General features: G+C 45.5%; 1 protein-coding gene across 16 annotated transcripts in view; it reads right to left on the reverse strand.

Annotated features, from left to right (window-relative positions):
- Positions 1–14,101, reverse strand: part of hspg2 (heparan sulfate proteoglycan 2) — a 198,342-nt gene that overhangs the window by 61,306 nt on the left and 122,935 nt on the right. For 13 of the 16 annotated variants that reach the window (XM_045696264.2, XM_045696273.2, XM_045696263.2 and 10 more), the window contains 5 exons: positions 9,203–9,273; positions 8,957–9,024; positions 8,232–8,372; positions 6,789–6,980; positions 6,228–6,266 (listed from right to left, as the gene is read on the reverse strand). In XM_045696264.2, coding sequence (XP_045552220.2) covers positions 6,228–6,266; positions 6,789–6,980; positions 8,232–8,372; positions 8,957–9,024; positions 9,203–9,273 — 511 coding nt within the window. The remainder of the gene's footprint in view (positions 1–6,227; positions 6,267–6,788; positions 6,981–8,231; positions 8,373–8,956; positions 9,025–9,202; positions 9,274–14,101) is intronic. The other 3 variants (XM_082962171.1, XM_082962172.1, XM_014146824.3) reach the window with 1 other exon arrangement.

Genomic DNA, 14,101 nt, shown 5'->3' on the forward strand with positions numbered 1-14,101 from the left:
GAAAATTCCAGAAAATGTTTTCATGGCTTTAGAAGCTTCTGATAGGCTAATTGACATAATTTGAGTCAATTGGAGGTGTACCTGTGGACGTATTTCAAGGCCTACATTCAAAGTCTGGTTCATCCTTGGGAGCAATTTCCAAGTGCCTGAAGGTACCACGTTCATCTGTACAAACAATAGTACGCAAGTATAAACACCATGGGACCACGCAGCAGTCATAAAGCTCAGGAAGGAGACGCGTTCTGTCTCCTAGAGATGAACGTACTTTGGTGCAAAAAGTGCAAATCAATCCCAGAACAACAGCAAAGGACCTTGTGAAGATGCTGGAGGAAACAGGTACAAAAGTATCTATATCCACCTTAAAACGAGTCCTATTGTAACGGCTGTCTTCTGTAGAAATGGACCAAGGTGCAGCAGGTATGTGAATACTCATCTTTAATTAAAATAAAGGAGTAGAGCATCCACTTAACAATTCAAACAATATATACGACAGGAACAGTTTTGCAGGCACACAACACGCAGTGCAAAAACAACTACCCACCAAAACCAAACAAACACACACCTACTTATGGGACTCCCAATCAGAGGCAACTAGAAACACCTGCCTCCAATTGAGAGTCCAGCACCCAAAACTACACATAGAAAAACAAACCTAGAACCTATACCAAACTAATACACCCCACTACACCACACACAAAACCCCATAATACAAAAACAAATATACCTCTGCCACGTCCTGACCAAATATAATAGAAATAATACCTAAATATTGGTCAGGACGTGACATTACCCCCCCCTAAAGGTGCAGACCCCGGAATGCACCTTAAAAGAAAACACAAAAAATCCCCATTACCCCAACAAAACCAAAAAGCAATACCCCCTAAACAATAAGGGAGGGAAGGGAGGGTGGCTGCCGTCAACGACGGCACTGTGCTACACCCTCCCTCCCCAACCCACCTATCCTGGAGGTGGCTCCGGTGCAGGACGTGGACCCTGCTCCACCCTCGGCGTCGCCCACTTCGGTGGAGCCGATAGCTGCGCCAGGCAGACGGACCCCTCGAGCCGGGCCGGAGGACAGGAGGGCCCCTCGGGCTGGGCCGGGGGACAGGAGGGCCCCTCGGGCTGGGCCGGGGGACAGGAGGGCCCCTCGGGCTGGGCCGGGGGACAGGAGGGCCCCTCGGGCTGGGCCGGGGGACAGGAGGGCCCCTCGGGCTGGGCCGGGGGACAGGAGGGCCCCTCGGGCTGGGCCGGGGGACAGGAGGGCCCCTCGGGCTGGGCCGGGGAGCAGGAGGGCCCCTCGGGCTGGGCCGGGGAGCAGGAGGGCCCCTCGGGCTGGGCCGGGGAGCAGGAGGGCCCCTCGGGCTGGGCCGGAGAGCAGGAGGGCCCCTCGGGCTGGGCCGGAGAGCAGGAGGGCCCCTCGGGCTGGGCCGGAGAGCATGCGGGCCCCTCGGGCTGGGCCGGAAGGCATGCGGGCCACTCGGGCTGGGCCGGAAGGCATGCGGGCCACTCGGACTGGGCCGGAAAGCATGCGGGCCACTCGGGCTGGGCCGGAAGGCATGCGGGCCACTCGGGCTGGGCCGGAAAGCATGCGGGCCACTCGGGCTGGGCCGGAAGGCATGCGGGCCACTCGGGCTGGGCCGGAGGGCAGGAGGACCACTCGGGCTGGACCGGAGGGCAGGAGGACCACTCGGGCTGGACCGGAGGGCAGGAGGACCACTCGGGCTGGACCGGAGGGCAGGAGGACCACTCGGGCTGGACCGGAGGGCAGGAGGACCACTCGGGCTGGACCGGAGGGCAGGAGGACCACTCGGGCTGATCCTGACAGGCCGGGCACCCTGGCAGATCAGGGCAGGCGGGCACCTCTGGCAGAACCGGGCAGTCCGGCCACTCTGGCAGAACAGGGCAGTCCGGCCACTCTGGCAGAACAGGGCAGTCCGGCCACTCTGGCAGAACAGGGCAGTCCGGCCACTCTGGCAGAACAGGGCAGTCCGGCCACTCCGGCAGAACAGGGCAGTCCGGCCACTCCGGCAGAACAGGGCAGTCCGGCCACTCCGGCAGAACAGGGCAGTCCGGCCACTCCGGCAGTTCAGGGCAGTCCGGCCACTCCGGCAGTTCAGCGCAGTCCGGCCACTCCGGCAGTTCAGCGCAGTCCGGCCACTCCGGCAGTTCAGCGCAGTCCGGCCACTCCGGCAGTTCAGCGCAGTCCGGCCACTCCGGCAGTTCAGCGCAGTCCGGCCACTCCGGCAGTTCAGCGCAGTCCGGCCACTCCGGCAGTTCAGCGCAGTCCGGCCACTCCGGCAGTTCAGCGCAGTCCGGCCACTCCGGCGACTGTTGACTGGCGGGCAGCTCCGACGACTGTTGACTGGCGGGCAGCTCCGACGACTGTTGACTGGCGGGCAGCTCCGACGACTGTTGACTGGCGGGCAACTCTGGTGACTGTTGATTGGCGGGCAGCTCTGGTGACTGTTGACTGGCGGGCAGCTCTGATGACGACTGTTGACTCCTGATGCATGGGGCAGGTATTGGACGTACCAGCCTGGAGACACGCACCTCCATGCTAGTGTGTCTAGCGGGAAACACCGGACCGAAAGGGCGCACTGGCGGTCTTGAGTGCAGGGTTGGCATCACCCCTTCCGGCTCGATGCTCCCCTTGCCCTGGCACCTGCGGGGCGCTGGTACTGGGCGAAGTGGGCTGTGCGTCCGTATAGGCGAGATGGTGCGCACCTCAGCGTAACATGACGCCCTCCACCTCGTACGCACCTCCCTGTAGTCACGGGTAGCTGGCTTACGGCTCTTCCCTGGCCTGGCCAAACTACCCGTGTGCCCCCCCCAAAAAAATCTTGGGGCTGCCTCTCGGGTTCCCTTAGCTCCCTTAACTTGTCCGCCCAGAATTTTCTTTCGTCCTGCCAGGTCCATTCTTCCATTTTCTTCTCCTGTGGCTTCCTCCTCTTCTGCTGCTTGGTCCTTTGGTGGTGGGTAGTTCTGTAACGGCTGTCTTCTGTAGAAATGGACCAAGGCGCAGCAGGTATGTGAATACTCATCTTTAATTAAAATAAAGGAGTAGAGCATCCACTTAACAATTCAAACAATATATACGACAGGAACAGTTTTGCAGGCACACAACACGCAGTGCAAAAACAACTACCCACCAAAACCAAACAAACACACACCTACTTATGGGACTCCCAATCAGAGGCAACTAGAAACACCTGCCTCCAATTGAGAGTCCAGCACCCAAAACTACACATAGAAAAACAAACCTAGAACCTATACCAAACTAATACACCCCACTACACCACACACAAAACCCCATAATACAAAAACAAATATACCTCTGCCACGTCCTGACCAAATATAATAGAAATAATACCTAAATATTGGTCAGGACGTGACACCTATATCGACAAGGAAGAAGCCACAGCTACAAAACCGCTATAAAAAAGCCAGACTACGGTTTGCAACTGCACATGGGGACAAAGATCGTACTTTTTGGAGAAATGTCCTCTGGTTTGATAAAACAAAAATATAACTGTTTGGCCATAATGACCATCGTTATGTTTGGAGGAAAAGGGGGAGGCTTGCAAGCTGAAGAACACCATCCCAACTGTGAAGCACGGGGGTGGCAGCATCATGTTGTGGGGGTGCTTTGCTGCAGGAGGGACTGGTGCACTTCACAAAATAGGTGGCATCATGAGGGAGGAAAATTAAGTGGATATATTGAAGCAACATCTCAAGACATCAGTCAGGAAGTTAAAGCTTGGTCGCAAATGGGTCTTCCAAATGGACAATGACACCAAGCATACTTCCAAATGTATGGCAAATTGGCTTAAGGACAACAAAGTCAAGGTATTGACGTGGCCATCACAAAGCCCTGACTTCAATCCTATAGAACATTTGTGGGCAGAACTAGAAAAGCGTGTGCGAGCAAAGAGGCCTACAATCTTGACTCAGGTACACCAGCTCTGTGAGGAGGAATGGGCCAAAATTCACCCAACTTATTGTGGAAAGCTTGTGGAAGGTTACCCGAAACATTTGACCCAAATTAAACAATTTAAAGGCAATGCTACCAAATACTAATTGAGTGTATGTAAACTTCTGACCCACTGGAAATGTGATGAAAGAAATAAAAGCTGAAATAAATCATTCTCTACTATTATTCTGACATTTCACATTCTTAAAATAAAGTAGTGATCCTAACTGACCTAAGACAGAGAATTTTTACTAGGATTAAATGTCAGGAACTGTGAAAAACTGAGTTGAAATATATTTGGCTAAGGTGTATGTAAACTTCCGACTTCAACTGCACATATATATACATATTTAAATACATACATACATAAATACAGTGCATTCGGAAAGTATTCAGACCCATTGACTTTTTCCACATTTTGTTAGGTCACAGCCGTATTATTTAAAAAAGAATCCCCTTATCAATCTATACACAATACCCCATAATGACAAAGCAAAAACAGGTTTTTAGACATTTTTACTAATTTCTTTATATATTTTGTTCAAAAATACATTATCAACATAAGTATTCAGACCCTTTGCAATGAGATTTGAAATTGAGCTCAGGTGCATTCTGCTTCCATTGATCATCCTTGAGATGTTTCTACAACTTGATTGGAGTCCACCTGTGGTAAATTCAATTGATTGGACATGATTTGGAAAGGCACATACCTGTCTATATAAGGTCCCACAGTTTACAGTGCATGTCAGAGCAAAGACCAAGCCATAAGGTTGAAGGAATTGTCCATAGAGCTCCGAGACAAGGTTGTGTCGAGGCACAGATCTGGGGAAGGGTACCAAAACATTTCTGCAGCATTGAAGGTCCCCAAGAACACAGTGGCCTCTATCATTCTTAAATGGAAGAAGTTTGGAACCACCAGGACTCTTCCTAGAGCTGGCCGCACAGCCAAACTGAGCAATCGGGGGAGAAGGGCCTTGGTAAGGGAGGTGACGAAGAACCCGATGGTCACACTGACAGAGCTCTAGAGTTCCTCTGTGGAGATGGGAGAACTTTTCAGAAGGACAACTATCTCTGCAGCATCCCACCAATCAGACCTTTATGTTAGAGTGGCCAGATGGAAGCCACTCCTCAGTAAAAGGCACATGACAGCCCGCTTGGAGTTTGGCAAAAGGCACCTAAAGACTCTCAGACCATGAGAAACAAGATTCTCTGGTATAATAAAACCAAGATTGAACTCTTTGGCCTGAATGCCAAGCTTCACGCCTGGAGGAAATCTGGCACCATCCCTACGGTGAAGCATGGTAGTGGCAGCATCACGACGTGGGGATGTTTTTCAGGGACTGGGAAACTAGTCAGGATCGAGGCAAAGTTGAACGGAGCAAAGTACAGAGAGATCCTTGATGAAAACCTGCTCCAGAGCACTCAGGACCTCAGACTGGGGCTAAGGTTCACCTTCCAACAGGACAACGACCCTAAGCATAAAACCAAGATAATGCAGGAGTGGCTTCGGGACAAGACTCTGAATGTCCTTGAGTGGCCCAGCCAGATCCCGGACTTGAACTCGATCGAACATCTCTGGATAGACCTGAAAATAGCTGTGCAGCAACGCTCCCCATCCAACCTGACAGAACTTGAGAGGATCTGCAGAGAAGAATGGGAGAATCTCCCCAAATTGAGTCAGATTTTAGAAAAAGGCCGTAACCTAACATAATTTCGAAAAAGTCAAGTGGTTTGAATACTTTCCGAAGGCACTGTATATATATATATATAGATATATATATTTGTTTATTCCATTTTTTTTACTTTTATATTTGTATGTATTGATGTGTATTGTTAGATATCACTGCACTGTTGGAGCTAGGAACACAAGCATTTAGCTACACCTGCAATAACATCTGCTAAACATGTGTATGCAACCAATAAAATGTGATTTGATCTTAAGCTAAAATATTACTAATATTGTGTGAAAATAGAGCAAGTACTGGATGTTGATTGCTGCTACAACTGTGCTAAAACTAGGAAAAAAATGGAGGTCATTGGAACACTATACAGGCAATCCATGCATCTCAAACACAGTTGTGTTATGGTTTATGTATGAAACATTTACCAAAATACTGGACACCAATCAGTACGATCAATTGCCAAATCACACCAATCCTTTGTTTGAATTACAAACTGACATTTTTGTCATCAATTGTTCACAATAAGTCTGATACTGCACAATCATCACCACACGACAAGCACCACTCTGGTTTACCTGATGTGCTCGTCTCATACGAGCAAAGAAAGCTTCCTTCTATAGAGTGGGCAGGCAAACCAAGAAATAAAGAAACAATTAATGTTGCTGCTTAACGAACCATAATTTCATCAATACCAATGAAAATGTAATCATGTCATGGTCTCTAAAAGTAGATGCATCAACAAGCAAAGTACTGTCTACTATCTCAGAGACTGCTAAGGCTAACACCTTCTGACGAGGTTCTAACTCTAGTAATAAATGGTGAATTCATGGAGTATACAACCAAACTCTGTCTCCACACTATGAGGACATTGGCCCTCACTCTCAGTGTCCTCTGCTATAACTCATTTAGCAAACCCATTTCACAGCAAGAGAAGATCAGCTCTGACTCAGAAAGTCAGGCTACTTAATTAAGCAGAAATTGAAAGAGAACATTGATCAGGAATGTAGAAGTTTTCTGCACGAGTAGAAGCCGCTTTCCATCATAGAGAGCACCTGGAAGCTGGGATTGAGCTGAGGTCTACAGGAGTATGGAACGTCTCTGCTGGCCAGTTGGCCAGATCATTATCTGTGACTCACCTTGTCCCCCTGGTAGACCCCAGGCAGCTGCCAGTAGTGGGGCTCCTGGCCTAGGTAGTCAAAGTTGCTATAAGAGAGCTGTGTGCCATCGGTGGACACTTCCACAGTGAAGCCGGTGGAGATACGGTTGGTGTGCTGCCGGTTGACCAAAGCAAAGCCCTGGAAGTTGCCAGGGACAAAGACGGATGACACCTGCAGGACACACAGGAAGGAATAATCAACCAGTCTCACTCAGAGAGACAGGAAAAGCTTCAGAAAATTGAATCAGTTTAGTTCAGTTCAGTAGAGCGTTATTGGCAATTGGAGTGCTCTCAAAGTAGCTGTAATTATCTGTTTGTGTGTTGAATTGCCCATTCTTGAATTGGTCATTGTCACATCAAAGTCAAACAAATCTGTGACCAGGGACAGCCTACACTCTAAGTGCTCTGTTTAATTTAACCTTTATTTAAGCCGGGAGTCATGCTGAGACCACAGACTCTTTCGCAGATGAGCCCTGCATGAACACATATATAAACAACATTACACTATACATATCTATACTAAACAAAAATATAAACGCAACATGGAACAATGTAAAAGATTTTACTGAGTTACAGTTCATATGAGGAAATCAGTTATTTAAAATAAATAAATTAGGCCCTAATCTATGGGTTTTACATGACTGGGAATAAAGATATAGATCTGTTGGTCACAGATACCTAAAAAATATGGGCCTCGCAATGGGCCTCAGGATCTTGTCACAGGATTTCTGTGCATTCAAATTGCCATAGATAAAATGTAATTGTGTTTGTTGTCCATAGCTTATGCCTGTCCATACCATAACCCCCCCACCACCACCATGGGGCACTCTGTTCACAACGTTGACATCAGCAAACCGCTTGCCCCCATGCGATGCCATACACGTGGTCTGCGGTTGTGAGGACGGTTGGACATAATGCCAAATTCTCTAAAATGATGTTGGAGGCCGCTTATGGTACATAAATTAACATTCAATTCTCTGGCAACAGCTCTGGTGGACATTCCTCCAGTCAGCATGCCAATTGCACGCTCCCTCAAAACTTGAGACATCTGTGGAATTGTGTTGTGTGACAAAACTGCACATTTTAGAGTGGCCTTTTATTGTCTCCAGCACAAGGGTCACCTGTGTAATGATCATGCTGTTTAAGCAGCTTCTTGATATGCCACACCTGTCATGTGGATGGATTATCTTGGCAAAGGAGAAAGGCTCACTAACAGGGATGTAAACAAATGTTATCACAACATTTGAGAGAAATAAGCTTTTTGTGCGAATGGATAATTTCAGCTCATGAAACATGGGACCAACACTTTACATGTTGCGTTTATATTTTTGTTGAGTGTACATACAAATAAATTACACAAAAAAATACTTTACTCATATATTTTATTAAGGAAGTAGTTTCCTAGTTCTTGTTGCCTGGGTACCTGGTCTCTGTAGTGGGAGGAGCTGGAGCACTGCTGTGTGACGCCCATGCAGAAGCAGGACAGGCAGCCATCTTTGTTGTCTGTGCTGATGTGAAAGGTTCCCTGCTTACAGTTGGAGCAGGCAGGGCCCTCAACGTTCATCTGGAACACAATGATATATAGTGTGAGAGGGGAACTAACCATAGAAATAGAGCATTGACCTGAATGGGAATGCCATTCTAGTTATTCTATTTCTATGGGACAAACTATCTCATGGAGGTAACCCTCAGAAGTGGATAAGGATATTTAGATTTAGATTTAAAGAGTTTAATAATCCCATGTACAGGGATGCAGATGTAATTACAGGGTACAGGGAAATTCTTGCGCTCCGAGTTCCAACAACGCAGGACAAAGTGAAAAAAAAAACAATACAAATATAATACAAATAGATAATAATAAAACAGAAATAATAATATATACACATTAAAAACCGTGGCAATGATAAATATCCATTGGGGTGGGGGCAGGGTAAATGTCCGTAGAGGGTGGGGAGAGGGGGGGACAGCAGAGCAGGTAGCGATGTGGTGGCTATTCAGCAGCCTGAGTCTGGGGGTAGAAGCTATTGGCCAGACTTACAGGTTTTGCCATGATGCTCCTATACTGCCCGCGTCTGAGTGATGGGCTTGGGGATGTCAATGAGGATGGTAATTATTATGAAGTACTTACAGAAGCCTTGGTTTGCTTACCTTGCAGCGACACACACCATTTCCATTGCATCCTTCACTTCCTCTCTGGTCACAGTTATAGCAGTTACCTGTAAACATGACACAGAGAGGTTTTCACTCTGTGTGCCTTCATTCTATCAAATACAATAATTTTAATTGTGTATACATGTCTGCAGCTGCAGCCTGTTAGCACTGTGTAATAACAATCTTAACTGCCCCTGAGGGGATAAATAAAGCTATATTGAATTGAATAATCCATACACATACCATTCAGGTCATTGTTGCCAACACTACACCTCTGGCCGAGCTGAGGGTTGCCTGTGTACCCAGAAGCACATCTGAAACGGAGAACGGCGAACACTTATACTTTAAAACAAACATTTCCAGTCAAAGAGGATACATTTTTTTAAACCAAAGGAAGGAACAATGGGGGCAGGAAACTGTGCGAGCTGTGTGAGGAGATAGATACGTGATGAGACTTGTCCTCACAGCACACTCTTGGCCCAGAGTAGACACATTTCTGTGAAAAGACTATGGATACAAGCTATACAATAGAGTTGTCACATTATTAGCCAACATCCAGAATTTATTCATTGTGGATGTCCGTTGGAGAAACTATTAATTTCCCAAGTCCTCTGCATGTAAATAATCTGCATTGTTTTATCAAACAGATTCAGACTCACAGAATAAGACATGCTTAAATACAGCTTTGTTCCACCACTTCCCAGATGCAAAAAGAGGATAAAAGATATGTATTGCCAATGTTGGCGATAGACACAGCCAATGCTACAACTCTCAACATGTGTCAAATGTTGAAACCATCGGCTGCTGATTGGCTGAACTACCAGAGTTATATAAAGTTATATAAAGCAATCTGTGCATTTGAACAACAGCGTAAATACACTTTTGCTTTTAAAAAACCGAATGACCACAGCTGCACATGCTGCCACTGTTTTGAACAGATTAGATGGTCCTTTTTAAAACGAGCAGCCAGCTCACGAACGGACCAGGGAGAATACAACAAGCATGCAGATACAATAAGTGAAAACACATCATCTAACTGGGGATATCCAGCTAAAATAATGTCACAAAGCATGATGCGCTAGCCGGTTAACTTTCATTCTGAAATAACCTCGTATTTCCGAGTTAGTCAGACAATAGTTTAGAAAGACTTGAAATTGGCGTGGGAGCTAGCTAATTAGCTAGCAAGCCACCAGCTAGCTATAGGGAGCTAGTTGCTTATCAAAAGCAGATAACTGGTTAATTTGACAACAAACAAAATAGATTTCTCAATGTTTCTCAAAATGAATGTAACTAGCTAATTATTTGATCATGCTTTGTGATACAACAGGTTTCATGCTGTTTTAGTCACATAACATGTTGCTCTGTCACCTACAGTAGAACCTGATGAACACCGTGGGTGGAAACGATCAAATTGGCAAGTCACAGTCATGCTTTTTTGTCCTTCCAAAGGTTCTAGCTTGTGTATCCCTCTGTCCTTTGACTTTTGTTGGATGTAAATAGTCAAATGACTACCCAGACTATTTGCATTGCCCCCCCCCCCCCCCTCTTTACACCACTGCTACTCTCTGTTGTCATCTCTGCATAGTCACTTTAATAACTCTACCTACATGTACATGTCCCAGGACAGTCCATTTACTTAGTGCTGTTATTATATATGCTGTGAAAACTTGCGATTTTGTTGAGGGCAGTTCTCCGTCATTGCAAATAACTGGGAAAGCAATCCAAGCAATGTTCGCATGGCCTATGTGCCATGTTCGCATGGCCTACTGCTGCTGGCAGTCATTGAGAGGCAGAGTAGTCACTGAACAACTTGTTTTGAACAATATTTTTGAAACAGCTTAATTTACACATTTAACACAATTCTATGAGCATTTAAAACTTAATCCTTGAATTATATAATATACTGTATATACTCTTTAAATAAAAATATATACAGTACCAGTCAAAAGTTTGGACACACCTACTCATTCAAGGGTTTTTCTTTATTTTACTATTTTCTACATTGTAGAATAATAGGGAAGACATCAAAACTATGAAATAACACACATGGAATCATGTAGTAACACAGAAGAATTCTGTCCTTTGGTCTGATGAGTCCAAATTTGAGATTTTTGGTTCCAATCGCTGTGTCTTTGTGAGACACAGAGTAGACGAACGGATGATCTCCGCATGTGTGGTTCCCACCATGAAGCATGGAGGAGGTGTGATGGTGTGGTGGTGCTTTGCTGGAGACACTGTTGGTTATTTATTTAGAATTCAAGGCACACTTAACCAGCATGGCTACCACAGCATTCTGCAGCGATATGCCATTCCATCTGGTTTGCACTTAGTGGGACTATCTTTTGTTTTTCAACAGGACAATGACCCAACACACCTCCAGGCTGTGTAAGGGCTATTTGACCAAGAAGGAGAGTGATGGAATGCTGCATCAGATGACCTGGCCTCCACAATCATCTGACCTCAACCCAAATTAGATGGTTTGGGATGCGTTGGACTGCAGAGTGAAGGAAAAGCAGCCAATAAGTGCTCAGCATATGTGGGAACTCTTTCAAGACTATTAGAAAAGCATTCCAGGTGAAGCTGGTTGAAAGAATGCCAAGAGTGTGCAAAGCTGTCATCAAGGCAAAGGGTGGCTACTTTGAAGAATCTAAAATATAAAATATATTTTGATTTGTTTAACACTTTTTTGGTTACTACATGATTCCATGTGTTATTTCATAGTTTTGATGTCTTCACTATTATTCTACAATGTAGAAAATAGTAAAAATAAAGAAAAACCCTTGAATGAGTAGGTGTGTCCAAACCTTTGATTGGTACTGTATATATTTTTGTTTTACCAATCACAAGCGGGGCGCCGCCTCTAACGCCCTATTGGGCGGGCCGCCACTTTGATGAACTGAGGAACCCATTTGCACAAGTTTGCATTAAAAGTTACATTTCCATCTTAAAAGAACGTGTCACCAAAGTAAACCTTGATACAGAGAGCAGAGCAGAGAAAATCAACAGGAGAAGTAAGAGGTACAAAACTAAAGTCGAACTGCAGAAAGAGGCATCACATCTCATCATGATATGACACTGAGAAGCTGAGAAGAATTATGCCCATTGCCAAGCCAGCCCATTGCCTAAGCAAGCCTTCCACCAAAGCTCTGTCCAGCTGACAGGACACCCTGGAGGACAGCTACCCTAGCTTCCCCAGCTCTTACCTCGTCACTGGAAACCCCACAGTTGAAGGCCAACCAACGCACAGCTTCAACGGGACATAAATGCTATAAACTCGCTTTGGAAAAATCTGTTCAGTCTATCTTTACAGTAAGAAGCTAAAAATGTTTTTGGAAACTATCTGACCAATGCATGATGAAGGCAAATCTGGATATTGTTGATGTAATGTTGCTATTTGTGTTATGCTGTCACGTCCTGGCCAGTATAAGGGTTAATTGGTATTGTAGTTTGGTCAGGACGTGGCAGAGGGTATTTGTTTTATGTGGTTCGGGGTGGTGTTTTGGAAAAAGGGTGTTTGATTTAGTATTTCCGGGTTTTTGGGTTATGATCTTTGTTTACGTATTTCTATGTTTATCTAGTTAGTTGTATGTCTATGTTTGGTTAATTGGGGTGGACTTCCAATTGAAGGCAGCTGTGTGGTGTTGCCTTTGATTGGAAGTCCTATATTAGTTGGGTGTGTTTGTTTGTTTAATTGTGGGAGATTGTTCTGTGTTTAGCCTTGTGCCTTGCCAGACTGTCGGTATATGGTTTGTTCGTTCGCTCGCTTGTTTTGTTATTTTTGTACGTTCATTTCGGGAAGTTAATAAATGTTCAAAATGAACAAACACAGTCCTGCTGCATTTTGGTCCTCCTTCACCGACGATAACCGTGACATATGCACAGTAAAGTTTTAGTACATTGAAGACACAAATTTGAAAAAAAGTGTTTATTTTAAGTACAATCACAAGGCACCAAGGGCATAATTAATGTCATAAAATACATATCTCATATACATGGACACATTTGCATACACAATCATATCTTAAAACATCCAATAAAAATAGAAGATGGAATTGAAACATAGATTTAAACCTGAACATAGGAACGGACGATACCTCGGGCAAACTCACTTCAAATACTTGTGTAGTATGCGTATACTTGCATATATATATTTGCAATTTGTCTGTTTAATGGAGGTTATTTCTACAATTGGGATATTCTGCTCTGAAATGTAATACTCTCTAAATACTGTACGTATACAGAGCATTCGTAAAGTATTCAAACCCCTTGACTTTTTCCACATTTTGTTACGTTACAGCTTTATTCTAAATGGAAAATAAACAACAAAATCCCTCAACAATCTGCACACAATACCCCATAATGACAAAGCAAAAACAGGTTTTTAGAAATGTTAGCAAATGTATTAAAAATAAAAAAATGAAATATTACATTTACATAAGTATTCAGATGCTTTACTCAGTACTTTGTTGAATCACCGTTAGGCAGCAATTACATCCTCGAGTCTTCTTGCGTATGACGCTACAAGCTTGGCACACCAGTATTTGGGGAGATTCTCCCATTCTTCTCTGCAGATCCTCTCAAGCTCTGTCAGGTTGGATGGGGAGCGTCAGTGCACAGGTATTTTCAGGTCTCTCCAGAAATGTTAGATTGGGTTCAAGTCCGGGCTCTGGCTGGGCCACTCAAGGACATTCAGAGACTTGTTCCGAAGCCACTCCTGCATTGTCTTGGCTGCGTGCTTAGGGTCGCTGTCCTGTTGGAAGGTCACCCCAGTCTGAGGTCCTGAGCGCTCTGGAGCAGATTTTCATCAAGGATCTCTCTGTACTTTGCTCTACCATAAAGGCCTAATTGGTGGTGTATTGCAGAGATGGTTGTTTTTCTGGAAGGTTCTCCAATCTCCACAGAGGAACTCCGGAACTCTGGGTTCTTGGTCACCTCCCTGACCAAGGTCCTTCTCCCCCGATTGCTCAGTTTGGCCGGGCAGCCAGCTCTAGGAAGGGTCTTAGTGGTTCCAAACTTCTTCCCTTTAAGAATGATGGAGGCCACTGTGTTCTTGGGGACCTTCAATGCTGCTGGTACCCTTCCCCAGATCTGTGCCTCAACACAATCTTGTCTCAGAGCTCTACGGACAATTCCTTCAACCTC

Source organism: Salmo salar, chromosome 15, assembly GCF_965601325.2.
Source record: "Salmo salar chromosome 15, fSalSal1, whole genome shotgun sequence".
NCBI classification, from domain to species: domain Eukaryota; kingdom Metazoa; phylum Chordata; class Actinopteri; order Salmoniformes; family Salmonidae; genus Salmo; species Salmo salar.